This window comes from Panthera uncia (assembly GCF_023721935.1).
Source record: "Panthera uncia isolate 11264 chromosome C1 unlocalized genomic scaffold, Puncia_PCG_1.0 HiC_scaffold_4, whole genome shotgun sequence".
Classification (NCBI taxonomy): domain Eukaryota; kingdom Metazoa; phylum Chordata; class Mammalia; order Carnivora; family Felidae; genus Panthera; species Panthera uncia.
In genome coordinates this window covers 74,916,502-74,944,082 of record NW_026057585.1, presented here as the reverse complement: position 1 = coordinate 74,944,082, position 27,581 = coordinate 74,916,502, and the positions used below count along the sequence as shown (strand labels likewise).

General features: G+C 40.3%; 1 protein-coding gene across 13 annotated transcripts in view; it reads left to right on the top strand.

Moving 5' to 3' along the window:
• MACF1 (microtubule actin crosslinking factor 1) overlaps window positions 1-27,581 on the top strand; it is a 330,452-nt gene that overhangs the window by 75,037 nt on the left and 227,834 nt on the right. Inside the window, exon 1 of one of the 13 annotated variants that reach the window (XM_049617432.1) lies at window positions 25,861-26,907. The exons of the other annotated variants lie outside the window; for them this stretch is intronic. Coding sequence (XP_049473389.1) covers window positions 26,799-26,907 — 109 coding nt within the window. The 5' untranslated portion in view covers window positions 25,861-26,798. Of the gene's footprint in view, window positions 1-25,860; window positions 26,908-27,581 lie in introns of those variants that run through there. 13 annotated transcript variants of the gene reach the window in all.

Genomic DNA, 27,581 nt, shown 5'->3' with positions numbered 1-27,581 from the left:
AAAAAAAAAAAAAAAGAAATGAATTCTCATTATACCCACTAGACTAGACATCACTGGTTTAGCTCTAGAGGTTTAGTTGGTTCGTGGATCAACCCCAAATTTACTGAGGTAGATGAGGAAGAGCCCACCCAGAGAGGTCAAAAGACACTTTCCTCAAGTCACCCAGCTGGTTATTGACAAGCCGAAACTATGACCTGGTTTCTCTGAATCCCAGTGCTTGCCTTTGAAGCCTTGGAGAGGAACGGTCCTTTGAAAGACCCCAGCCTTTGGGGAATTGTGACTTCTTTTGATTAACTTTATTTCAGTTCCTTTCCTTAACAAAAATGCCAAACAATACAAATGTCAAGAGGGTTAGGAATTCTATTTCAAAGATGTATTTGAGAATTATGTGGCATCTCTTGAGAAAGTCTAGAAACTTGGAGGTATGTTATGATTTCCAAGACCAGGAATCACTGTTATTGGCCTGGGGATTTGAGAGAAGGGAAATTGGTGACCATAGTTGTAGGAGGACCAGGGTTTGTTTAGGGCATCACCTGGAACCCAAAAGGGTAGTTAAGGTCAACAAACACTTGTTAAATTCCATTCTTTGCAAGGCACAGAACTAGGTGTTGAAAATACAGTCATAGGCATGGCTTTCAAAGGGCTCACACAGTCCTCCGGTCAACTTGAGAAAAGAAGGTAGTGTGTGTATTTGGAGAGCTACCTTAGCAAAGCCGTAATTTCTCTTGTCCTGATTTGGTCATAGAACTGGAGGAGATGGAGTTTCTGTTCATTGGGACCTTGGAAAGCTGAATGCTAGTTTGGTCTCAAATAGGGTAAGGTGGAGTTTTCCTAGTGTCTCAAGAGTCAGTGGTATTTACTCAGTGAAAGAGGCAGTTGGGGAAACATGGAGTTCTTTATACCCTTTTCCTCCTTTTCTTTCTAATGTTCTTCCTTCTGGGAGCTCCTGGTAAATAGTAAAGCTAGATAGTTTCTCATACTTAAGTTTTTTTTTTTTTTTTAACTATTTCTTTTGAGCAGTGGGGACTATCAGAAATAAATAACTGATAAGAAAAATGATTGTGAAAGATTGCCCTTCCTGCATGTAAATCAAACAGTAATCAGGCTTGAGGGAAGTCTATGCTGTCAGTATTTTCAGACATAGAGACAGAAGGAGCTTCTGTCTGGGAGGGCCATATAGTTGTCCTGGTCTTTGTAACCCCACTCCATCCTACTTGTTGTCAGGTTCCTTCAGCTTTTGTTGGTTCAAAACATCACATTTAACAAAGGTCAAAGCTGCAGCCCTTGCTTTCTCAATCCTAAGAAAATGGATTATTTTCAGCTATATGTTTCTTCTGTACCCCAGAAAAAAAACCTAAAACAAAACAAAACAAAAAATGAACAACTGAAACCCTCCAATAAAACAAAAACTTCAGCAACCATGATTGGCTTGTAGAGCCTCAGGTGTTGGGCCACCTCATAGGATTTCTTATGCAGGACTTTTCCAGATTGATGACTAATGTACAAAGAACTGCCTCAGGCCCTGCTGTCATCATTTTGCTGTTCAAGGAGGACATCAGAGAAGGGTCCAGGAACCACCCCCCATGTCATTCATAACATTTTTATTGCTGTCTGAGAAGGGGATGGTGGTGGTCATGGTAGGAGCATTTGTGTGTGTAGAGCAAGGTAGGACTCCAAGCCCCATGCCCAGTTTCTAATTGGTATTGGTAATATATCCTTTCAGAGAGCCAGCTCTATGAGGTAACTTTGTGGAAACATCTCAGTTCTGTTCTATGCACTGTTTGTTTTGCGATCTACCAGTAACTGTAGTGAATGGGAGAGCCTTTGCCTTCTGAAGTGCCCTTAGGCTGTTCCCAGTGACCCTCCAGTCTTAAGAATCAGTTGGGTGAGAATAATGCTGAAATCCTGTAGCTGTTCGGTTCAAAAGAAAAGCTGCACTGCCATGGTGATAAAGCTCCCAATTGAATAAGGAAAACGGCAATTTCCAAGAATCTGGGTGGTAGTTATTTTAGTCAAGTTGAGAAATGGGATCACTGAGAAGGATTTCCGCAGTATCTAGGCTGTCAGGGAAACAGTTATTCCCCACTGCCTCCTATTTACAAATTCCAGGAGAGGAGCTTGAGGCGTCAAGGTTGTGTCCCTGTCTTCACTATGACAGTCCACAGAGGCCTTCCACCATACTGCTTTACAATTCACTGTAGTTTTTCCTTTTACAAATACTTTATATCCCATGTATATATATATATATATATATGGAGTGGGATTACAAAGACCATATATATATACATATATATATATATGTATATGTATATATATCTTAGTACCTCATAGATGCTGCATGTGCATTAACAGTCTTCCTGAAACCTGAAAATACAAGAAATATAAAAATACACACTTTATGAACCTTGGCTTCTGGGAAGCCAACTTGGGATTTCCCTTGTCTATTTGTCCTATCAGACTCCTTGAGAGGGATGGTAAGAACATTTCTCTCTTTTTCCCTCTCTGCGGTTCACCCAAATGGGACAAATTGTTGGATTCAATAACATTATTTTCCAAATGATTCTTAAGGCATGAGGGTCACTGAGATTTATTTTTAAATTCATAATCTTGGGTTGAGGGAAAGCAGTTGTCCTTACTGAATTCCCTTGTGGAGACTTTCAGCTGCCCAGACACCCCCACATCTTTACTAGGCACATTCCAGCAGTCTTAAAGCCCTGGCCCTCAGGAGTGAAATTCTGGTCTGGCGTCTCACTCCTGGAATCCTATCATGAGCCATGGCCATGCGTGGATTAGGTGTCAGATTGAAAAGCTGAAGGAACAGGTGGCATGTGAGCTTAATATAAAACTTCCGGCTTGGTAAAGTGGTTTTGGAGACTTATGCTTATTGAAAGTTTCCTTCTGCTTTCTTGTTTGCTTTAGCCATCTTTTGATGGTCTGCTTAGCTCCCTCCAGAGTTTTCTAGGAGCATCCTGGAAGCCTTCAGAATACAAGGAGTTAAACTGCAGTGAACTTGGAGAATGATTAAACCGTGATTAAGTGATATTTTAACTTCTGTTTACAGAGGAGAAATGGAAATCATCAGGGAAAAAAAGTATGTAGTTTTGACTGAAGTCATCTTATCTTTCTTGGCCAGGGCTGCCTGCCGTTTTTAGTTTCATTTTTAGCTGCAAGGTGAACTCCCCCCACACTTCTGTTCTGATGTCCATCTTTGTCTTTGGTCATATTTCTCTCTCTGTCTCTGCCCACAACTCCCTTTCTTCCCACCTTGACCTCTGCCTCTTTCCCTCCCTCCTTCATGTTATTGGTCTAGGAAAGCCAGTTCCACTCAGGACAGAGGTGGAATGGGACTCGGCTGCTCTCCTGTGTCTTCTGTTCCTTGAAGGCCTTGAGATGAAGCATCGATAGGAGATTTGGGATATTTGGAAAGCCACTGGACTAGTGGAAAAATCACTAGATAAAGAATTGAAGATGCCGGGGTTGAATCCCAGCATTGCTGCTTAATAGCTGTATGATCTTGGATAAGTTACTTCATCTCTGTAAGTCTCAGTTTCCTCTTCTGTAAAATGGGGAGATAATTCCTGTTGGTAAAAGTGGATTTAGAGAGGATTAGAGTTATGCATATAAAGATTATTCTCTAATCCTAAGAAAATGGGTTATTTTCACCCAAGAGGTATTTAATTATGTTTGAAAGTGGGAGCTTTGTAGTGTAATCGAAGAGGTCAGAGTTCATGGTAGCTAGTGGACTGCCTTTGGTTAGCTCTTGGCCTACTTAATTACATAATGTTAATTGTATAGTTTATATATTATAACATAAAGTTATACTACTCTTTGCCTTTATTCTAGTCTAGTAAATACAGTGGCAACCCAAAGGAGGGCTAGATAGGCCTTTAGTGTATCCCTTCCCCCAACCCCCTCCCCTCCTCCCTTACCCCAGCCACTCTAAATGAACACATTTAAGTGTAAATTGTTTGCTATATAAATATAGCACCAAGAGTTGCTATGATTGTGTCCCCTCTTCTGACCCAATTGTTACATATGAGTCCATTTTATTAAAAATGTCTGGTTCCCTACTCTGGTACTGATGCAAAGATTTATTTCTCTCAGAAATTATTTGTGGCCAATTTATATAAAAGAAGATGTAAAATAATCTCTGAACATTTTATTTTGTCTCATTTGAGGCATTTCTCTACCTCATTGAGGTAGAGAAGTGGGTCATAGTTATTCCATCTTTTGTCGTTTACTAAAGTGGAGTGAGCCAAGGCCAGTGGGGCCTGGCAGATCACAGGACCTTTGCTGTTCCTCTCAGACCTAGTTAAGCTCGGCTAAGTCTCTAGGTCTTAGAGTACTCAGCTGTTTTGGAAACTAGTTAAAAAGCATAATGTATTGCAATATGGAAGACACTTTGTGGCTTTCTAATTAGTATCTTTTAGCATTTTATTTCTTTTCAGGGGGGGGTCCTTAAAATCAAGTATCTCCAGTGTGCTAAGTATTTGATAGAACATAAGGAAATTTAAGTATCAGAAAACAGTGGCTCAGATTGCTTCTTACCTTATATGTTCATGCACTGGAAGAGTTAATATTGTTAAGATGGTAGTACTCCCCAAACTGATGTACAGATTCAATGTAGTCCCCACCAAAATCCCTGCTGGCTTTTTTTTTTTTTTTTTTTTTTTTTGCAGAAATTGACAAATTGACCCTAAAATTCATGTAGAAATGCAAGGGATCTGTAATAGCCAAAATAATCTTGAAAAAGAAGAACAAAATTGGAAAACTCCCATTCCCAATTTGAAAACTTATTATAGTAATCAAGACAGTGTGGTATTGGCATAAGAATAGGCATATAGATCGATGGTATAGAATTGAGAATCCAAAAATAACCCTCTACATTTATAATCAGTTGATTTTTGACAAAGATGTTGAGACAGTTCAATGGAAGTAATTGTCTTTTCAGCAAATTATACTGGGACAAGTTCATATCCATATGCAAAAGAATGAAGTTGGACCCCTACCTGACACTATATGCAAAAGCTTAAAATGGCCTACAGATCTATGTGTAAGAGCTAAAACTATAAAAACATTTAGGAGAAAATTTAGGAAAAAAATCTTTGTGACCTTAGATTAAGACATCATTTCTTGAATATGACACCCAAAGCACAAGCAACAAAAGAAAAGAAAAAAATAGATAAATTGGACTTGATCAAAATTAAAGACTTTAGTGCTTCAAAGGACACTATTTTTTTAAGTTTATTTATTTATTTTGAGAGAGAGAGAGAGCGTGCGTGTGTGCGCGCTCAAGTGGGGGAGGGGTAGAGAGAGAAGGAGAGAGAGAAAATCCCAAGCAAGATCCATGCTCAGTGTGGAGCCCAACATGGGGCTCAGTCTCACGACATGAGATCATGACCGGAGCAGAAATCAAGAGTTGGACACTTAACTGACTGAGCCCAGCTGAGCCCAGCTACTGACTGAGCCCACTGAGTTCCAGTGTACTGTCCCCAGTACACTACTTAAAAAGTGAAGAGACACACCACAGAATGGGAGAAAATATTTACAAATCATATATTTATTAAGGGATTTATATTTAAATGTATAAAATGAACCAATAGAATCTAACAGTTAAAAACCACACAACTCAAAGATGGACAGAAGATTTGAATAGACATTTCTCCAAAGAAGATACACAAATGACCAAAAAATACATGAAAAGATGCTCAACATTTTTTCATTAAGGAAATGCAAATCAAAACCATAATGAGAATGCCACTTCATAACAACTAGAATGGCTACTATAATAAAAAAGTGAAGATGTGGAGAAATTGGAACCCTTATACGTTGCTGGTGGGAATGTAAAATGGTTCAGCTGCTTCAGAAAATAACTTAGTGGTTCCTCAAAAAGTTGCATGACCTAGCAATTCCACTAAGTATATATCCAAGAGAAATGAGTATGTATATCCACATAAAACTTGTACAACATATGCTCATAGCAGCATTATTCATAATAGCTCAAAAGAGGAGACAACCCAAATATCCATCAACTGATCAACAGATAAACAAAAAGTGTCATATGTATACAATAGTATAATATTCAGCAACAAAAAGGAATCAAGTATTAATCGATGCTAATATGGATCAAACTTAAAAACATGCTAAGTGAAAGAAGACCATTACAAAAGACCACATATTGTACGATTCTATTATACAGAATAGGCAAGTCCATGGAGACAATAAGTAGGTTAGTGGCTGCTGGGGCTGGGAGAGGGTGGAATGGGACATGATTGCTAATGGATATAGGGTTTCTTTGAGTGGTAATGAAATGTTCTAAAATTACATGGTGGTGATGGTTGCACGACTCTGTGAATATGTCAAGATCCATCGAATTATTTGCTGTAAAAGGGTAAACTGAAGGGCGCCTGGGGGGCTCAGTTGGTTAGGTGTCCAACTTCAGCTCAGGTCATGGTCTCATGGTTTGTGAGTTCGAGCCCTGCATCAGGCTCTGTGCTGACAGCTCAGAGCCTGGAGCCTGCTTCAGATTCTGTGTCTCCCTCTGTCTCTACCCCTCCCCTGCTCATGCTCTGTCTCTGTCTCTGTCTCTCAAAAATAAACATTAAAAAAAATCTTTTTAAAAAGGGTAAATTGTATGGTATGTGAATTAAACTCAATAAAGCTGTTATTTAAAAAATTTAGGGTGATTTGTATGTATGAATAGTATTTTGTCAATTTGTGCTTGTCTCCTTATTCCTGCCATTGTGAATCTTGAAGTTAGAGCATCACTGTCTTGAGCACTGGGTAGGTTACTGTTGCCCCAAAGCCTCAAGATGAGAAATTTAGGTTTGCTATCACTTTATGTGGAATAGTTGATGGCACATTGTATAAGGAACAAAAGCTTTTAAGGTGAATGCCCTGAGGTTGAAAGCTTTCCAGGTTTTAAGTGTGACTCTCAGTGTCCTACGTTCATTCTTATTTATCTTCTCAACTCTGTGTTCCACTGGCATAGATAGCTTATGTTTTGGGTCGCAGGCCTCCTTCCAGCTCCACCAAGAACCTCAGTTCTTTCATTTCTTACATTTTTTTCTCCAGGCTGTTGATCTTGCTCTGAGACACTCTTTCCTGGGAGGTGTAGAGACAGCAGCTGGAGGAGCCGCTGGGTGGCGCCCTGTCCTCAGAGGACTGACAAAAATGACTTGGCCTGGAAGAGGCCTGGGCTTGTGTTGGCAGGAAGAGATGACTCATTTTTCATCAAAGGAATTTCAAAGAAGATATAATGACAGGATGATGTCAGAGGAGCAGGTGGAGACAGGAACCTCGATTGAGGCTGGAGGGAGGTGTTGAATTGTATGGTTGCCTGGGCAGTCAGAATGATTGACTAGCACAGATCACAAGAAACATCACCTGTTTTTTAGTTCCTTTCTCATGAGCCCTGGTGTGGGCAGTGCTGTTCATGAGCCTTTAGAGCATGTGGTCAAGTCTCTGCCTGTCTTGGGTGTACCGTGTTTTTAACTGGGTGAGACATCTCATGACATCCTGTGCCAGTCGTGGATTTCTTTCACTCGCAGTGTAGTGTGGTCTTGCACTCTGCGTGTTAGCTCTATGGTTAGCAGTGTCTGTGTCTCGGAATTGAAACTCACATGCTCGTGGAGGCTGGAAGTGTGGCATTTCCCCTGATATTTTAGATACAGGAACTTGCCTAGATATCAGAAGGTCAAATCTCAGAGACTTGGCTTTATTGCCAAAAGTACTCTGGTTCGCTCCAGTGTTGTTTTTTTTTGTTTTTTTTCAGTTTCCTCCAGTGTTTTGGCAAGACCTGGATCTTTGCTCTAACCTCAAATTTCTTTTCTTTTTTTTTTTTCCTCTCTTTGAATTGGAGGCCCTCTGTGGTGTGTAGGGATAAAGCTGATAAGTGGGGGAAACTTACAGTCAGGAGAAAGGATAGTAATTTTCAGTATCTCTTCATATTGCAACTCACTAAAGTTGGTTAGGTATTCAGGCTTCCATTTATTTTATTTTATTAATTATTTTTTAGTAATTAATTAACTCATGACTCTGAGATCAAGAGTCAAATGCCCCTCTCCCACAACTGAGCCAACCAGTCACCCCCAGGCTTCCATTTACATTAAGCTTACAGAAGAGTGTTCCTAGTCACTACTATTATGCCTTAACACTTACCAGACTCTGCATGATTATGAGATTGGAGGCTAAACCAGCAGTTTTCAAAAAGATAAGAGAGGGTATTTATCGCTTGTATTCTGTGTCAGGATTCAGGTCTCCCAAGGAATATCTGGGGAGAGATGGCTTAGTAATAATCAGTTGCTGTCTTTGTGCTTTATGAGTCATTTATCTGAAAGTGGCTTGGAGTACTTTCTGGTAGCATTGGACAGAAGATATTGCCTCTCTTTAAGACACACCATAAACAAGAAGAAAAAGTTAAAAAACAAGGCAAAACAAACCCCCCAGAATTGGATGGCATGGAGGAAAACATTATTTGGTGCTGTCTTGAATTGTTGCATCCTTCTGGCTGATCATCTGGCTGTACTCCTAGGTACACTGTGGAACTATAGCTGATCTTTGGAGGAAGGGTAGGAAGGATGTGAATCAGGAGGGACTGAATCAGAGGTTTCTTAGAGAAGATGCTGGACTTCCCTGGGCCCTAGGTGGCAACATTCCTCCTCCATACTAGTTGTACTTCTCCCTGTATCTCTCCATGAAATAACAAATCATTAGAAGAGACTTTTAGCCTGACATGCCAAAGACCGAGGGGAAAATGCTCCCAAGCATGGGTTTTATTTGGGAGACCCCTGAGGGTAATCTATGATGAGGCTGTTTCAGAAGTCACCACCTGACTCACTGAGTCAGATGAGTCTGAGTGGAAGCAGCAGTCTTGACCGGAACATGTTCTTTATACCTGCCTATAATGTGTATAGATCTTCCCTTTCTTTGGTTATGGGTGAAATGCCTTTAATCATAAGGTCAAGCAGTGATAAGGGAGAAATGTTCCGACACAACAATTAACCAGAATGTTAAGGGAATCTATTGTGGGGTTGGGATTCCAAATATCTTTTTGATTTTTCCTTTTTCTTCTTCTTCTTTTTTTTTTTTTTTTAGTGGGAGTACTCTTTTAAGGGCTCATTGTTACCTATAGGATAAAATCCAAACTCATCTTGTTATTTAAGACCTTTCATAATCCAGCCCAACTTTCTATAAACTTATTTTTATCAAAATTATATTTATTCTTATTTTAAAAGATCAAATATTACTATGAGACTTACAACAAAAATTACCTGGGGCGCTTGGGTGACTCAGTCAGTTGAACGTCTGACTCTTGGTTTCAGCTCAGGTCATGATCCCAGGGTTGTGGAATTGGGCCCTGCATCAGACTCTGTGCGGAGCGTGGAGCTTGCTTGGGATTCTCTCTCTCTTCCTCTACCCTTCTCCCCTACTCTCTATCTTAAAAAAAAAAAAAAAAAAAAAATCTGTTTTGTCCCTCCCCATTTCTGAGACTGCTTCCAAGTCATGTAGAGGTGTTTGGTTTTTTTTTTAGTATTTTCCACTACATTTCCTTTTTTTTTTTTTTTTTTTTAATTTATTTATTTATTTTGAGAGAGAGAGAGCACGAGCAGCGGAGGGGCAGAGAAAGGGAGAGAATCCCAAGCAGGCCCCATGCTATCAGCTTAGAGCCCTATGCAGGGCTTTATCTCATGGAACTGTGAGATCATGACCTCAGCTGATATCAAGGGTCGGTGCTTAACTGATTGAGCCACCCAAACACCCCTCTTTCTTTTCTTTTCTTTTTTAAATTTTGTTTATTTATTTAGAGAGAGAGGGAGCATGAGTGGAGGAGGGAAAGAGAGAGAGAGATACAGTACCGGAAGCAGGCTCTAGGCTCTGAGCTATCAGCACAGAGCCTGACATGAGGCTTGAACCCACAAACCACGAGATCATGACCTGAGCCGAAGTCCTATGCTTAACCCCTGAGCCACCAAGGCCCACCCCCTCTTTCTTTTTCTTTAAAGTAGCTTCCAGCCCAACAGGGTGCTTGAACTCACAACCCCGAGATCAAGAGTCACATGTTCTACTAATTGAGCCAGCCAGGCACACCTCTACTACATTTCTTTCTCTCTCTCTTTTTTTAAGTTTATTTATTTATTTTGAGAGACAGAGAAGGCACGAGTCAGGGAGGGGCAGAGAGAGAGGGAGAAAGAGAATCCCAAGCAGGCTCTGCACTGTTAGCATGGAGCCCAATGTGGGGCTTGAACCCACAAACCATGAAATCATGACCTAAGCCAAAATGGAGAGTTGGACGCTTAACTGACTGAGCCACCCAGGTGCCCCCTAGTACATTTTGTAAATATACCCTTGTTTTACTGCTTCTTGATTTTTCATTTTTTGACATTATCTGTTGATAATCAGCTATAGAAAATTAGGATTTAGTTCTTTCATCCCCGCCCTCTTCCCTCTTCTCCCTTTTCTCATTGTCACACATTATTTCCATTGTGTGGTATTCAGTGTTTAGATTATTATGGTCATATAAATATTTGCTTAAAGGTGAGCCACACAGTATTTTATAATTACATTTCCTTTCTTGACTGACTTTTTTCCCCCTGGAATTAATTGCCTTATTTTATCACTTGTTTTCTTGGCCCTAACTCCATGCTCTCCCATGGGGACTGTAAGACAGCTCTCAGTATGTTGGAACATATCAAATAATATACATATGTATATATTTTTAATAATCTTTGGAGAAATTCCCCAGGAGTTTCTTTTCTCCAGTTTTGTTCTCCAACTCAAGCCTTGAGTAAAGTTGTCATTCTGGGACTTTTCCTGCACCATCATATTGGGAAATTCATTTACCTCTCTTCTGTGTTCAATCCCATGTTTCCTGTATCTCATGCTGCCATTTTTCTTGGTTTACTCCATTCCTTCATTGGAATATACCTTAGAGTAGTTTCCTAAGAAAAGATACATGAGAAGTAAATATTTTTGAGACTTTGCTTATCTGAAAATGTCTTTATTCTACTTTTCATTTGATTAAGAGTTTGAGTATAGCCTTCTAGTTTGCAAATGGTGTTCCATCAGAGTTTTGAAGACAATCCTCCCTCTGCCTTCCTGTGCTGCTACTGAGAAGTCCAATGCCATTCTGCTTTCTGAATTTTGTTTGTGACCTATTTTTTTTTCAACAGCTCTTAGGATTTCATTTTTGTCTCTGGTGTTCTGAAACATTGTGATGATGTGCATTGGAGAGGATCTTTTTTAATTTGCTGAGTTGAGTTCTCCTTAGGTCTTTTTCATTTGAAAACACATCTTTCATTTATTAGTTCTTTGATAATTTCCACCCTTCCATTTTCTCTTTCTGATACTTCTTTTAGCTGGATATTGAGCTAATTTGATGGCTTCTCTGAATATTTCCTTCCCTGTATTTCCTCTATCTTTGTCTTTTTGTTTTAGTTTATGGTAAAGATCCTCAGCAATATCTTCCAACTCTTCTTTACAATGGTTTATTTCTGTTGTCGTATTTTTTATTTCTGAGCATTTAAAAGATTTTCTGAGTGTTCCTTTTTATACTACTTGTTCTTGTTTTATGGCAATATTACTTGTTAGTGCATTCTGAGGATATTAATTACAGTGCCCTCAACCCCCTCAATGTTTTCCTCTGCTTCTAATATTGTCTCTGTTTGTTGCCTTTTTTTTTTTTTTAAGTTTATTTATTTTTGAGAGAGAGCGAGAGAGAGCGAATGCCCGCACACAGGGAAGGGGCAGAGAGGGAGGGAGGGAGGGAGGGAGGGAGAGAGAGAGAGAGAGAGAGAGAGAGAATATCCCAAGCAGGTTGTGTACTGTTAGCACAGAGCCTGATGTGAGGCTTGAACCCACGAACCATGAGATCTTTGTGAGATCATTACTTGAGCCGAAGTCGGACGCTTAACCAACTGAGCTGCCCAGGTGCCCCTGTCTCTGTTTCAGGCTCCTTTTGTTTGTTCATTTTGGTCTCTGTCTTTCACCTTAGAGATGCTGTTAAAATGTCTGATGTTTCTTGGTGATCTTCATATATAAGACTTAGCTCTTAAAAAGCTAAGCCTAACAAGCTGACTTGTTGACTGGTGTGTTCTTAATGAATTATCAGGTAGGGGAGGTCTTTTTCTCCAGAGAGGAATTGGCCAGTCTTCGTCTGGGGCCTTTTAAGCCTGGCAGCCAGAGCTCTGGGGTTGCCAGTCTGGACAGTGGGGCAGAGGGGAGCGTCTTGTTCATTATATCAGATTTCACTGAATACCCCTGTTATTAGTGAAGCACACTTTTGACCTCATGTGGGCCTCACGACTTTGAACGTGTCTTGTATTCAGCCTCATCATGCAGCTTTCTACCCCTTGCCCTCAAGCCTACAGCGACCCCTGATGCATCCAGTTCCCCAGACTTTCTGGAGCCCTGCAGCAGTTTCCCTGGTTTCTTCTTGTTCCCCATTCTTCACAGGCACTTAGCAGAAAGATTAAGCTGAAATTTAAATTAGTGAACATTGATCTATCCATGCTGTGGTTTTTGAAACTTCTGTTGATATTTTTATTCTTTTCTGTGGGTTTGTCCTGTTTTTATCCCTTGACTGTCATTTTCCTGAGGTTTCAGAAAGAATGGAGATAAATGTGCGTGTTAAGTCTGCCGCATAGAACCTAAAGTTGGCAGAAGTGAATCTTCCAGACTTCTTGCTCGTTCACTCTCAAATGCACAAACTCTGTGCTCTAGTTTTATTTCTTTCTTGTTTTCATTTTCTTGCTCAGGTTATCTTTCTTCCTGGAATGTGTGCTCTTTTTGATTTTAGAATGTTGACATCCTACATGTTCTCCTAAACCCAGTTTATGTGCCTCATACAGGGAAGCCTCCCCCCACCCCCAATTTCTCCAACTGGAAATGACCATTGCATTGACTGCATTCCTAAATTTCTTGTTCACTGAATTCTCGTGGTCTTGCCACCCTCATGACACAGCATACTGCCTTATGCTATAATTATTTATACACATGCCACTTCCCTGGTTAGATTGTAAGGTCTAAAAGGGTATTATAAGACCGCTTTGTAATTTGTTGTTGTTGTTATGGGTAACAACACAAATCCCAGGCAACTAGATATTTCACAGAACCACAGAAGTTTAGGGCTAGCAAAGAATGTAGAGATCTAGAATGCCACCTCATTTTATGAATGAATAAACAGATCCAGTGTGATTAAATGATCTTTTAGTCATATGATAAACTAGTCAGGACTGGAGATATCATCTCCTTTTCTAGTTCTCAAACTGCTAAATGTAGTGATAAAATCTGATATGTGTTTAATTAAATATTCTCATTAATACAGGGTTAGCCAAAGGGCACTTTTTGTTTCACTCTTTTTGAAAATTTTTATACATATCTTTTTGATCTTAGTAATCAGGTAATTTTGTCATAGGTAATATCATAGGTAATTTTTCCTCTCCTTCCTTCCCTCCCTCCCTCTCTTTCTCTCTCTCTCTCTCTCTCTCTCTCTCTTTTCTTTTCTTTTTGATAAGTTAGGATCTTCAATATTATAAGTTTAGCTAAAAATTGGCTGGGTAATAGTTTCATTCCAAGGCATCAAGGACCCATGGATTATAGGTAAAAGAAAAATGTAGGCAGCTATACTGAAAGTGCCCTGATTTCAAGGAAATTAAAAAAAATTAATGATACTGTGTATCAGGAGTGATTCTTTTTCACCTTTCGCCTAACAGTAGAGTAGACCCAATTTAGTTGAGTCCTAGTTAATTGAAGTTTTGCTGTTTGATAATTCATCAAAGATTATTGCTCAAAGTAAATTGTGTCAAAAATTATTAGGTCTTGATGGTCATTTTCAGAATGTTTGAGATAAGCTTTGGAGATTTAGATGCTCCAGGAATGTCCTTTGGGAGAAAGTTGAACTACAACTATTGTTCATTTAGGATTTGTTGAATATCAGATATGCCAGTCACTAATCAAAAACCCAGATGTCATTCTTTTCCTCATTTCCTCATCACCTACTTTGGGAACTTGAGGATAGACGATGGGCAGTTCTTTAGGCTGCTCCCTTTCTTTGAGATTTGGTTTTCATTGGGGTTTTGCCTTACAGATGAGGCTGAGTGATGGTAGATGGTTTGATACTGAGTCTGGCTTGCAGTCTCCACTGAGCAAGCTGTTGCTGGACAAGCAGTCTATGGTAGATGAGCCATAACCAATCTGTAGGCTGGGTTGGGCTCTGCCTAATGCTCAATACTTTTGGTTTTATCCAAAGTAGAATCTGTTGCCCTCAGATTTTAGAGAGTAGGGATTTATTGTACTCATTGGTATTTCTGCCTTCGGCTGTTTCTGCATTGCCACCTGGCTGCCATTAGAGGGAATTCACTATAGCTCTGAGTCCCTGCAGAGGGCTGAGAGGAACTATCCCTGTTTCCAGGATGGAGCATGTGTTCTCTTTCCTTAAAACTGTTACCCAGATTTCCTTTTATGACTTGTTAAGTCAGAGGCAGCTGCGAGGATGCATCGGGGAAGCATTACTCACTGGGCACACATAGTGACCCTGACTGCTGGTGAGGAGCCTGGGCCGAGCTGAGAGTGAGTCAGCTTTGGAAATGGAAAAATTCAGGGTAGTGGGGGGTAGGGATTATGTGCCAGTGACTGCTTCTTCTGTGTCTGTTCTTTTCTCTGTAAGAACTTACCAGAAAGCTGTGAATACTGGGGATCCATCCAGTTGGGGCAGCCAATACGCCAACCAACTTTGAGGTGATAATGTGTTCATGAAAGGAGAGAGCTGACTACACCTAGCATCCCTGCCTTTTATATTATGTGTGTGTGGGTTTTGAGGCAAGCTTGAGCTTGTGTTATGAAAGTTCTATGTGTGCGAATTTCACTAGAGTAAAAGCAGTCACAGAATCTTTGTCTTCGTTATAAAACTCAGTCTTCTGTATCTGTCTTTGTCCAGTAGGGGTCACTGGGGGTTTAAGCTCCAAATGAGAGAAACAAACTAATCTTACGGTAGACCAACCATATTCCTCGTCTTTGTTGTGACATCTTTGTATATTGAGCACTTTTTTTAAATAAACATTAGAACAGAAATAAAAAATGTGAACTTGTATTAAGAAATTTGTAAATCTACTGAATATATGAAGAACAGATTATTCCAAATGCTAGGTGAGACAAGAAGCCAAAGCTGAGATGGAATTGGTTTTATAAATAAGATTGGAAGAGACTTTTTTTAACAAAGTGAAAGGAGACAAGGAAAGAAAACTGTTTATTAAGCATCTGATGTATACTTACCTACTACAACTCCTAGAAATAGTTTTTTGTTTTTTTTTATTTTTAATGTTTACTTACTTTTGAGAGAGAGGGAGAGACAGAGTGCGAGTGGGGGAAGGGCAGAGAGAGAGGGAAACGTAGAATCGGAAGCAGGCTCCAGGCTCTGAGCTGACAGCACAGAGCCCCACATGGGGGGCTTGAACCCATGGACTGAGATCATGACCTGAGCTGAGGTTGGACTCTTAACCAACTGAGCCACCCAGGCGCCCCCCGAGAAATAGGTATTTTTATACACATTGTACATTTTAGGAAATATTCAGAAATATTAAGTGGCGCCCCTAGGGTCCCATAATTAGTATTTTGTGATACTACTAGAGGAGATCCTGTTAGGCACGTTTATTTGAGTTTGGTCCTTGGACCCTAGTGAGGGTTCATGAGAGCAGGTTTTATTAGAAGATAAGCAGGGCCTGGTGGTAGAAAGACCAAATGATTCTCATGTTGTGGATTAGGATTCAGAGCAGGCTCCAGGGGTCCATAGGTGTAAAGAAGCTGACAAATCTGTCTTTGTGTTCAGGTGACAAGTTTTTTCTCTTTATCATTTAGGCTACTGCCAGGATCTAGAAAACCATCTCACAGAGATCTAAAATTAGCCGTTTGTTTGTGTGCATAGCTTGGTTTCCATGGATAAATAGTTTAAGTTGGTCTCTCTTACCTACCTCTTATCTTGGCCCGGACTCTTCTTCTGAGCCTTGAGTATAGCTACCTACTAGCATTCTCAAGGCTGACTGGTTACCTTATTGTTGAGTTCCTGACCCTTTGTCAGCTGCATACCCGTTCTGCCCTCTTGTGTTCCAAGGTGTCTCAGAGAAACTAAAATGGATCACATGTTTCTTAGACCACACTGCAAGATGTTTGCCATTGAAACTGTTTTTATTTGGAAAAGCATTTAAAAAATGTGTTTAGGCTGGATAGGAGTCAGGTGCTACTCTCCATCATGAATTCACTTGTAATGAGAGATGTTTCTGGACAAAAATAACAATCCTTAGCAAAAGTCGAGAGCAGTCTCCATAGACAGGGCTTCTTTTCCTTGAATCTTCTCCGTTTATTGAAGATACTGGCTACCAGAATTTCCAGGAAAAAAATCTAATCGCTCTAGATTTCATTATTACTTTGTTGGGGGGAAATGGTCTGAATCCCAAAGAGAGAGAGATTATTTAAAATAATAATATGGATATTAAGATGGACTAAATATTCTTGTCCTTTCTCGTTTTGAAGCAGTGCCATTGAAGTCTAATTTGATTTATTTATTGAGTTGGTGGCTTAGAGCTGTTTAAATACTGCATATTTTACCTTGACTTATCTCCTCGCATTGCCCATGGAAGGTGTCTCGTTACCCTGCTGGGGCATAAATGCTCTAATAGAGTAACAATAATAACAATGGCTAACCTGAATGAGTTCATGTTTAATGTTTTTTTTTTAAACAGTTAATAGTGAATGCTTATTGTGTGCCAGATAGTCCATGTGTTTTCTCACTTAATCCCCATTGTAACACCACAAAGAGGTGATTTTATTATCCCTATTTTACAAATGAAGAAACTGAAGATTAAAGAGATTAATTGGTTCATAGACACATAGCCAGAAACTGTAAAGTCAGCATTTGAATCTGGGTTTGGTTAACAGACTGTTAAGTTTAGAGCCCTGCGCAGAGAGAGAGGCATTTTTGTTTTAAGAATGAGTATCCAGGGTGCCTGGGTGACTCAGTTGGTTAAGTGTCTGACTGGCTTAGGTCATTGTCTCATGGTTCGTGAGTTCTAGCCCTGCATCAGGCTGTCTGCTGTCAGCACGAGCCCACATCCGATCCTCTGTCCCCCTCTCTCTCTCTGCCACTCACCAGATCTCTCTCTCTCTCTCAAAAAATAAAAATAAATAAAAATAAACATTAAAAAAAAGGGGGTGCCTCTGTGACTCAGTTGGTTAAATGTCCAGCTTTGGCTCAGGTCATGATCTCATGGTTTATGAGTTCCAGCCCCACATTGGGCTCTCTGCTTTCTACACAGAGCCCACTTTGGATCCTCCGTCCCCTTCCTCTGCCCCTCACCTGCTTGTGCGTGCTCTCTCTCTCTCTCTTTCTCAAAAATAAATTTAAAAACATAAAAAAAAAAAAAAAAAAAAAAGAATGAGTTTCCTAGGGGCACCTCACTGGCTCAGTTAGTAGTAGAGCATGTGGACTCTTGATCTTGGGAGTTGTAAGCTCCAGCCCCATGTTGGATGTAGAGATTACTTAAAAGTAAAATCTTTTTTTTTTTTTTTAAGTTTATTTATTTATTTTGAGAGAGAGAGATAGCGTGAATGGCAGAGGGGCAGAGAGAGAGGGAGAGAGAGAATCCCAAACAGGCTCTATGCTCAGCATGGAGCCCGACACAGGACTCGATCTCAGGATAGTGAGATCAAGATCTGAGCTGATACCAACAGTTGAGCCACCCAAGTACCCCCAAAATAAATTCTTTAAAATAGTGGTCCACTGTCTTTATGACCTCCATTAAAAATAAAGAATGAGTTTTCTAGGTGCTACCCCAGAACATCACCCATTTTACTTTTCACCTTTAATCTTTACTTTTACTTTCATTTTTCTTTCTTTTTTTCAAGGGTAAGGGCCTAACTAAATTGCTGAGTTGGACAAGAAGGCCACCCAGAGTTTGGATGTTGGGGTAGAATGCCATGTCTGGAGAGATTTCTAGAAGTGGAATTTTTGAATCAGTAAATTGACTTCTTGCCAGCTTTAAGAAAAAGGAAAACCTGTATTTGTGTTCTTGGAGTCACTTTTTTCCTTAAACCCCCAGGTAGATTTGGAATTCTGTTAAAAGTGATTCAGTTCCTCTGTTAGTTATATCTGCTGGGTCTGTCTGTCTAAAGAAGTATATTGAGTTATTCCTGCCACAAGATGAATAGTTTTCCAGGCATTTGCTCTCTGGTGTATGTTTTTGCAGTCAAAATAGATTCATTCCCAAGAAATGCTTATATTTTGTGAATCTCCATGGTTTACTGGACCCTGTTTAACTCATTCCAGTATGTTTTGCCTTTATACTCCTGGCTCTCACAGTGCTCTTTGGACCCATTACACAAATAGTTGTTAAGTTATGAGATTTCATATAGAGAAGCAGAATTCATCTAGCTTTGAAAACTTTAGTGAGAGAGCAAAAATAAGCACAAAACTATATTATAAAATAGAAAGTGCTAAATGTCATGAGAGAGAAACAAAATATAATATAATCTCAAGAGAAGGAGATGTTTACTTCTGACTGGGATGGAGGGAGTCACCAGGGAAAAATCTGTGGCAATATTGGCTTTAAGCTGGTCCATATGAATGGGATTTTGATTGGAGTGGAGATGAGAAGGAAATACATTCCAGGTTAAATGAGGAAAACACTGTAAAGCCAGAGAGAGTTTTTTGAATTTAATTTGCTGACAGTGGGAAATTGAAAGTTTTAGAATGAAATTACAAATGAACATTTATTGAGCATTTAAGATATACTGGTCATTATGCATGCTTCTGGGATATTAATCTCGCAGTGAATATGGACAGGACTGGCAGACTGGGATTAGGCAAATTAGGCAAATTATCAGTTTACCAAAGTTTTATACAGTCTGAACAGTATTCAGAGATCCTTGTGGTCAGATGTGGCTTGTATGCTGCTCCTCCAAATAATGATAATAATAGCCAATAATTATTGAGCACATACTGTGTGCCAGCCACGATCTAAGCACCTTAAACGCATTAACTCACTCTATGAGACAGGTACTGTTAGTATCATCATTTTACAGATGAGGAAATTGAGGCTGTATGCGGTGAATTAAATAATTTGCCCAAAGGTGCTGATGTGACATATATTGTAAAGTCTGGATTTGAATGTAGGCAGTCTGGCTTCAGACTGAGCTTGTAATTACCACACTACTATAATGGCATCTAGGGTACTGAGCAAAAAAATTGGGAAAATTTCCTACCATTATTGTATTCACTGATACTTGGGTATGTAGAATATTCTTTGTAGGCATTCTGGGCCTTTGCATATTTATTGTTTTCATAATCCTACATTGCTAAACATTAGAGACAGGAGTCACAATGTCTCCTAATTAGCTACTGTGAAGCACACATCCTCTGCCTATCCGTAGTTAGATGCCTACTGGACTCATGGCAGGAGACAGATGACCAGAGCTCGGGGCCAGGCTTTGATGTCTGGATCCTGTCGTTCCCAGAAGTCCAAGGTTTCCATTGACAACAGCCACATACTAATCTCTACCACAGTTTTAATCTCAGGTATATCTGTTGTTTTAAAAAAAAGTATCCTCTTTGTAAGCATTATTTTTCCAGATTTCAGTCTTTTATTTTTTTTATTTTTATAAAGTTTATTTATTAACTTTTGAGAGAGCGAGAGAGCGAGAGCGAGAGCGAGAGAGAGAGAGAGAGAGCGAGAGAGCATGTACACATGAGCAGGAGCAGGAGCAGGAGAGGGGTAGAGAAAGGAGAGAGGGAATCCCAAGCAGACTCTGTGCCATCAGCACAGAGCCTGATGTGGAACTTAAACCCACAAACTGTGAGATCATGACCTAAGCTGAAATCAAGAGTCAGATGCTTAACTGACTGAGTTACCCAGTCATCCCCAGATTTCAGTCTATTAAATGGATCTTGAGGCGCCTGGGTGGTTCAGTAGGTTGAGTGTCCAACTCTTGGTTTCAACTCAGGTCATGATCTCACAGTTTGTGGGTTCAAGCCCTGAATTGGGTTCTGCGCTGACAGTGAGGGGCCTGCTTGAGATTCTCTCTCTCCCCTCTTTTTCTGGCCTACCCCACTCACGTGCTCTCTTTCAAAATAAATAAATTATAAATGAATGAATGAATGAATGAATGACTAAATGGCTCCTAAGTTATTAGTCTGTATCTGCTCAAGTTCAGAGGCTGTGGATGTCAGTTATTTTGAGACCACGTATAACTCCATGGCAGCTTGAATAACAGTCACAGCGCCCCTTCTCACAGACCTGCTGTCACCTCAGTCGCAGACATGAAAGTGATTCTGGGGTGTTGTCTTGTTTTGAGATTTCTTGTGGGTAATGGCTGTGGGTGACCACCTTAAATTCTTGGGAGTGAAATAATCTTAAAGGGAGGCAGGTCTCAAATCTTAATGAAGGTTAGAGTCTTGCTTTTACAGGGCTTCTTTGGTGGTTTGGGGCCCTGCCCATTGGCTGTAGGGAAGGGATATCCTGGGGGGTGCTAAATATGACTTTAAAAGGCCCATTCTTTGTATAATAAATGATCTCTAAAAAAAACCCCAGTCACTCCCTCCTGCCAGCTTCTAACCACTTCCTATAAATGACAGCACACAGATCCATCTTAGTTTTGCTAAGTGAAAAATTTATTTTATTTTCACAGAAGCAGTTCCCCTTCTCTTCTTTATTCCTTCAGACAAACGTGCATATATAGAAAGCCTGGAAACAAAACTTATTACCTGTCATATGTAGAAAAATGCTTGTATCCAAGGTATAGCATGCCATCTTATGAAGAGTAAATTACCTTGGATACCTTCCATTGTCTTCTCTAATAATAATAGTAAGTTCAGAATATATCTTGATACTTGAGTGCTGTGGATTTTTTTTTCTTCAAATTTCCTAGGTGTTTTTGAATGGCACAAGCATGTGATATGTGATTTTCTAATTTAAGATAGTTTTGCAGTGAGGCAGAGAAATGGTTTTAACTTTGGGAAATAAAATATGGTGAAGATATTTATAAGATTGCCAAAAGACAGTTGTATGAGGTGATATAGGCAGCACTAGCAGTGTGATGTTCTGTGTTGAAGTTGAGATGCTTTCCTTAGAGTCAGGTCAGGCTATGTACAGTATGTGTAAGGAGGAAGTATTCCAGACATATAAATACCTAAATTGTTTAACTTCAAGTTAGTATAGTTAGTTTGCCAGAACATTTTAGTAAAGGGAGTCAGTGTGATAAAATACACTGGTTTGAAATCAGGCAGATAAAAGTTCAGATGCCAGTTCACTCTCTTACTTTGTAACTTTGGGCAAAATAATTTGAATTTTCTGAGCCTCAATTTCTTTTTTATTTTTATCAAAAAATTTATTTAAAAAATTTGAGTACATGTGACATACAATGTTAGGAGCCCCCTAACATTTATAAAATTATTTATAAAATTATTTATAAATTTAATTTATAAAATTTATAAAGATTTATACAAAATTTATAAGATTTATTAAATTATTTATAAGATGTCCTCATTTGTAGTATTAACAATATATAATAATAAAATATTAACTAATACTGATAATATTATCGAGATTAAATGAAGTAACAGATGTGAAGATACTCTATAGTAGCCACTTAATAAATGTTAGTATATTGCAGTATTAGTATAGTATATTATAATAAATGCCCTTTCATCTTCTTTGGCCATCACAGCTCCAGGGCTTGTCTATAGTAAGGGGTACATCATCATCATCTTTGTGTCCACTGTGTCTAGCATGATGCTCCATGTTTTTATATTGAATGAATGCAGACACCTGGGTGGCTCAGTCGGTTGAGCAACCGACTCTTGATTTTGGCTCAGGTCATGATCCCAGGGTCGTGGGATTGAACCCCACATTGGACTCCATGCCAAGCATGGAACCTGCTTGAGATTCTTACTCCTTCCCTCTGCCCATCTCCTCCACTTGCGCGCATGCTCTCTCTAAAATAATAAAATAAAATAAAGCAAATTGAATGAGTGAATGGATGGATGGATGAAATGCTCTGTTTCACATGAGAGCCCTGCTCCAGAAGAGGCTCTGGCTTAGTTTCCACTGGATTGCACTATTGGTTTTCCTTCCGTAGCCTTTATTCCTTTCAGCAAACACTAGTACATTTCACATGCCAAGAAAAATTCTCAAAAAAAAAAAAAAGAAGAAAAAGAAAAATTCTCTTGATCCTAGGTCCCTCTCTCTGCTCTTCTTTACAGTAACATTCCTTGAGTTGTTTTTACTTTGTTGTCACTAATTCTTCTCCCATTCTTTTTTTATATTTAACTTAAAAAATCATTCTTAATTGAGGTATAATTGACACATTATGTTAGTTGTATGTGTACAACATAATACTTTGATATTTGCGAGGTGCCTGGGTGGCTCAGTCAGTTAAGTGTCTGACTTTCAGCTCAGGTCATGGTCTCACGGTTTGTGGGTTTGAGCCCTGCATCGGGCTCTGTGCTGCCAGCTCAGAGCCTGGAGCCTGCCTCAGATTCTGTGTCTCCCTCTCTCTCTCTGCCCCTCCCCTGCTTGTGCTCTGTCTCTCTCTCAAAAATAAATAAACATTAAAAAAATCTTTTTGAATAATTTGATATTTGCATATATTGCAAAATGATCACCACAGTAAGTCTGGTTAACATCTGTCACCCTTGGGAATGCAAGCTGGTGCAGCCACTCTGGAAAACAGTATGGGGGTTCCTCAAAAAACTAAAAATAGAACTACCACACGAGCCAGCAATTGCACGACTAGGCATTTATCCGCGGGATACAGGTGTGCTGTTTCGAAGGGACACATGCACCCCCATGTTTATAGCAGCACTAACAACAATAGCCAAAGTATGGAAAGAGCCCAAATGTCCATTGATGGATGAATGGATAAAGAAAATGCAGTGTGTGTGTGTGTGTGTGTGTGTGTGTGTGTGTGTATACACACCACACACACACACACACACACACACACACACACACAATGGAGTATTACTTGGCAATCGAAAAGAATGAAATCTTGCCGTTTGCAACTACACAGATGGAACTGGAGGGTATTATGCTAAGTGAAATTAGTCAGAAAAAGACAAAAATCATATGACTTCACTTATGAGGACATTAAGAGACAAAACAGATGAACATAAGGGAAGGGAAACAAAAATAATATAAAAACAGGGAGGGGGACAAAACAGAAGAGACTCATAAATATAGAGAACAAACTGAGGGTTACTGGAGGGGTTGTGGGAGGGGGGATGGGCTAAATGGGTAAGAGGCACTAAGGAATCTACTCCTGAAATCATTGTTGCACTATATGCTAACTAATTTGGATGTAAATTTTAAAAAATAAAAAATAAAATTAAAAATAAAAAAGGATATTGACAAACCAGTACCAAAAAAAAAATCTGTCACCTTATAGAGTTACCAAAAGATTTTTTTTTCTCGTGATGAGTACTTTAAAAAAAAATTTTTTTTAAAGCTTATTTATGTATTTTGAGAGAGAGAAAGAGCAGGGGAGGGGCACAAAGAGAGGGAGAGAGAGAGAATCCCAAGCAGCCTCCACACTGTCAGCGCAGAGCCTGATGGGGTTCTCAAACTCACAAACTGTGAGATCATGACCTGAGCTGAAACCAAGAGACAGGTGCATGACCAACTGAGCCACCTAGGAGCCCCTCTTGTGATGAGCACTTTTAAGATCTACTCTCTTAGCAACTTTCACATAGGCAATCCATTTTTAGATTTTTAACTATAGTCACCATGCTCTTCATCATATCCCTAAAAATCCCATTCTTTCCTGAATCATTCCAGTCAAGCCATTTCTGGCATCAAAACTGCCCTTGTTAAAGTCATCAGCAACCTCCACATCGCTAAATTCAGTGGTCCGTTCTCAATCCTCATCATGACACATTAATAGCTTTGACATGGTTAATTACTGCTTTTTTTTTTTTTAAGATTTTATTTTTATGTAATTTCTACACCCTACATGGGGCTCAAACCCAGAACACCAAGATCAGACTCACATGCTCCACCAACTGAGCCAGCCAGGTGCCCCTAATTACTACTTCTTGAAACATTTCTCCTGGCTTCTGGGGCAGCATGCTCTTTGGTTCTCCTAACCCCCTGGCCTCTCTTATGTGGTTCTTACTCTTCCCCATCTGATATAGTGTTTCCAGCACTTAGTCCATTAAGTTGGTCTCTTCTCTGTTCACTCTCCAAGTGATCTCACTCCATTTACAGGCTTCAAAACTCATTCTGGGTCTTTCCCAAAATCCTAGATTCATATAGTCAACTGCGTATTCAAAATTCCACTGGTATGTCTACTGGGCATTTTAAATCTAATGTGTCCAAATGGGAATTCCTGCCTACCCGCACCCCCCCCCCCCAAACCAAACAGCTACAATCACCAACAAACCCCAAAGCCTCTGCTTCTCTGACAGTCTTTCCCAACTCAGGAAGTAGCAGTTCCGTTCTTTCAATTTCTAAGGCCAGAACTCTTGGAGCCATGACTCTATTCTTTCTGTCCTCCCCCTACATCCATTCTATCAGCAAATCCTGATGACTGTTTCTTTATAACTTATCCAGAATGTAACCACATCTCACCAGCTCTAACACCACACTCTGGTCCCAGCTGTTGTTTCTCAGCTACCAGTTTTCACTTGGATTATTGTAATGGTGTTTTAACTAGTTTCCTTGCTCCTGTTCTTGCTTTCCAGTATCTGTTCTCAATAGAATAGCAAGAAGGATTCTTTTAAAACCCTAAGTTAAGTCATGTCACTGTTTCACACAAAACTTTCCAAAAGTTTCCTACTTAGCTTAGAATAAAAGCCAAAGTCTTTACAAATGGCCTGCACAGCCATAGGCGACCTGATAATCTCTCTTGCTTCATCTCCTGACACTCTCCCCTTCTCTCTTTGAGCTCCAACCATTATAGTTTTCTCCATGTTCCCTGAACACACCAGACCTACTTTTGCCTCAGGGACTTTGCACTTGCTTTAAACAATTTTTTTGGCTCCTCTTTTCTCTGGATAGCCATATGACTCGTTTGCTCATATTCTTTTTTAAATTTACTTAAGTTTATTTATTTTGAGAGAGAGACAGAGGATGAGCAGAGAAAGGGCAGAGGGAGAGAGGGAGAGAGAGAATCCCAAGCAGGCTCCTCACTGACCAGAGCCAAAATCAAGAGTTGGAGGCTTAACTGACTCAGCCACCCAGGAGCTCCTGCTCATAGTCTTTAGGTCTCTGCTTAATGCTCTTATTAGAGAAGCCCTCGCTGAACATAAAACTGTAAACATGATTCTATTGGCACTCCCTTTCGTCTTCATCTCTTTTAGTATTTGTGTGACAGACATCTCCGTTGTATTTGTGTGACAAACTATTCGATTGTTTGTTTTTACTTTTTGTCTTCCCCAACCTGATTGCTGTCCCTATAGTTTTGCTGTTCTAGAATGTCATATGGGTGGAACTCTACGGTATGTAGCTTTTTGCGTTTCGTTTCTTTCATGTAGTATAATGCTTCTGAGATTCATCTATGCTGTTGTAGTTTGTTCCTTTTTCATTGCCGTGTTGCACTCCATTGTATGGATTTGTTTATTAGTCCACCAGTTGATGGACTTTGGGCTGGTTCCAGATTTTCATTACTTTGAATAAAGCTGCTATTAATGTTCACATACAGGTCTCTGTGTGAACACATGTTTTTACTTTTCCTGGGTAAATCCTAGGCGTGATGTTGCTTGGTCATTTGGTATGTGTACGTTCAACTTTATAAGAAACTGCCCAACCAGAGCTGTTGTGCCCATGTACACCCTCACCAGCAGTGTGTGAGAATTCTAGTTGCTTCACATCCTTGCCAAGACTTGATATGATCAGTCTTTTTAATTTGAGTCATTCTAGTAGATATGTAGTGGTAAAGTGTTTTCAGTTGCTGCTGTAGCCTCCGTATCAAGTTTTCATTTGTAAGCAGGCCTTAGCTTTGTGGAAGGCATTGTTTCCTGCTGTCATTGAGTATCCTCATATCCCCTCAGGCAGCTAGTGGAAATCAGGTGGGTTTTCCAACTCTGAAAGCACACTGGTTTTTTGTTCTCCTTGTTCATCTTCATCAGGCCTTGATGTCAGATCTAGCTCATGGAGCTTGTTCTGTATGTGATCCTCTCTGTCATGATGTTCAGGTCCCTTGCCTCCCCCTCCCAGGCCATGGGTGTGGAAGGGTTGCCCTCTGACTGGCCAGGGTACTCATGGACACTTACAATACATCCTTGTGTACTTGGCCCCCTCCCCGCAAGTGGTTCCCTAGTAATTCTGTGACTTTTTTCTTTTGGCTTCATCCTGAAGTCTGGTGTTCCAGCCTGGCCGGGAATGGAAAGTTAAGAGTGTGACGTCCTCTGACACCCTCCCTTCTTGTAGAGGGGTCTGAGGTTTGTTTGTTTAAGCTGAACAGAGGATGCCAAAGATAGAATTTGAGTCAGCTCAGCACTGGCTTAGGCTCTCCTTTTCACTCTCCTGGTTCCTCCTTCGCTTTCCCCTCCCCCTCTAGCCAGTTGTTTCCTGGGCTTTGTCTGAGATACACTGTACAGTTTTAGCCCCATCTCGTAGTACTGCCTGCTGAAAAACAGTCAGAGGCGACATGGAGGAGAAGCCGCCAGGAAGTTTCTGACAACAATGAGCTGCGGGCCTCTGCCTCTGCGCTGATAGTACGGGACAGCAGTAACCTCAGGAGAAAGGCATTCGGAGGCCTGCGCTGAGCTGTGGGCTTGTGGCTAACTCTGGAAAGGAGGAAGGTCGAGCGTGGAAATGCCTCTCTTAGATTCGTCCTATTTGCCATCAACCATCTTTATTTTGACTCATGTTCTGGGAATTGCCGGTGTTCTGTACTGGAAGAGATGTGCCAGGGGCAGAGCAGGTAACTTTTGTACTGAAGTATTCTTTAACTAAATCAATCTACTGTGGGGCTTTTGAGGGTGGGGTAAATGACGGAGGGCTTCCCAGTGGCTTTCCTTAAAGGGCCAGTACGTCTTCTCAGCCCGGATGCTATCAGACCTAGGGACCTAGTATGTGTATAGATGTACTGAGGAAACAGGGCTGCCCTGGGACCTGGACTCTTCCCTGTTCTGTGAGGCTGTCTGCTAGAGGGTGCTGGTTTGATGAAGTGATGTCTGGGCTCCAAGCTGAGGGAAATGGCAATGGTGCTGACTTGGGTCCTTTCTTAGAGAATCAAGCTCTTCCTTTCCTTCCTTTCTTAATCTCGAAGTGGCTTTTAGATCTTTGTTTTTAACCAAAACCATACAGTAATTCTATCACCCTCCTCTGGGTCCTCTAGGTCTGATCTGAGAAAACTTGTGGGATTAGAGAAGTTTCTGGATTTGGTGTGTTTTTCGATGAGAAAAGGCAGTGGAGGAAAGGCCAGTGAGAGGAAGGGGTGAATGGTGTCCCTGCCTAGGTGCTGCCTCTGTTCTCTTTGATATGATTAAAACTGTTCCTTTCCCCTCAGGCAGCTGTATAGTTTACTTGTTTATCTAAGCCATCCTGTTCAATGCAAGGTAGTTAACTGTTCTTTTCCCCAGGGAGTCAGATCCT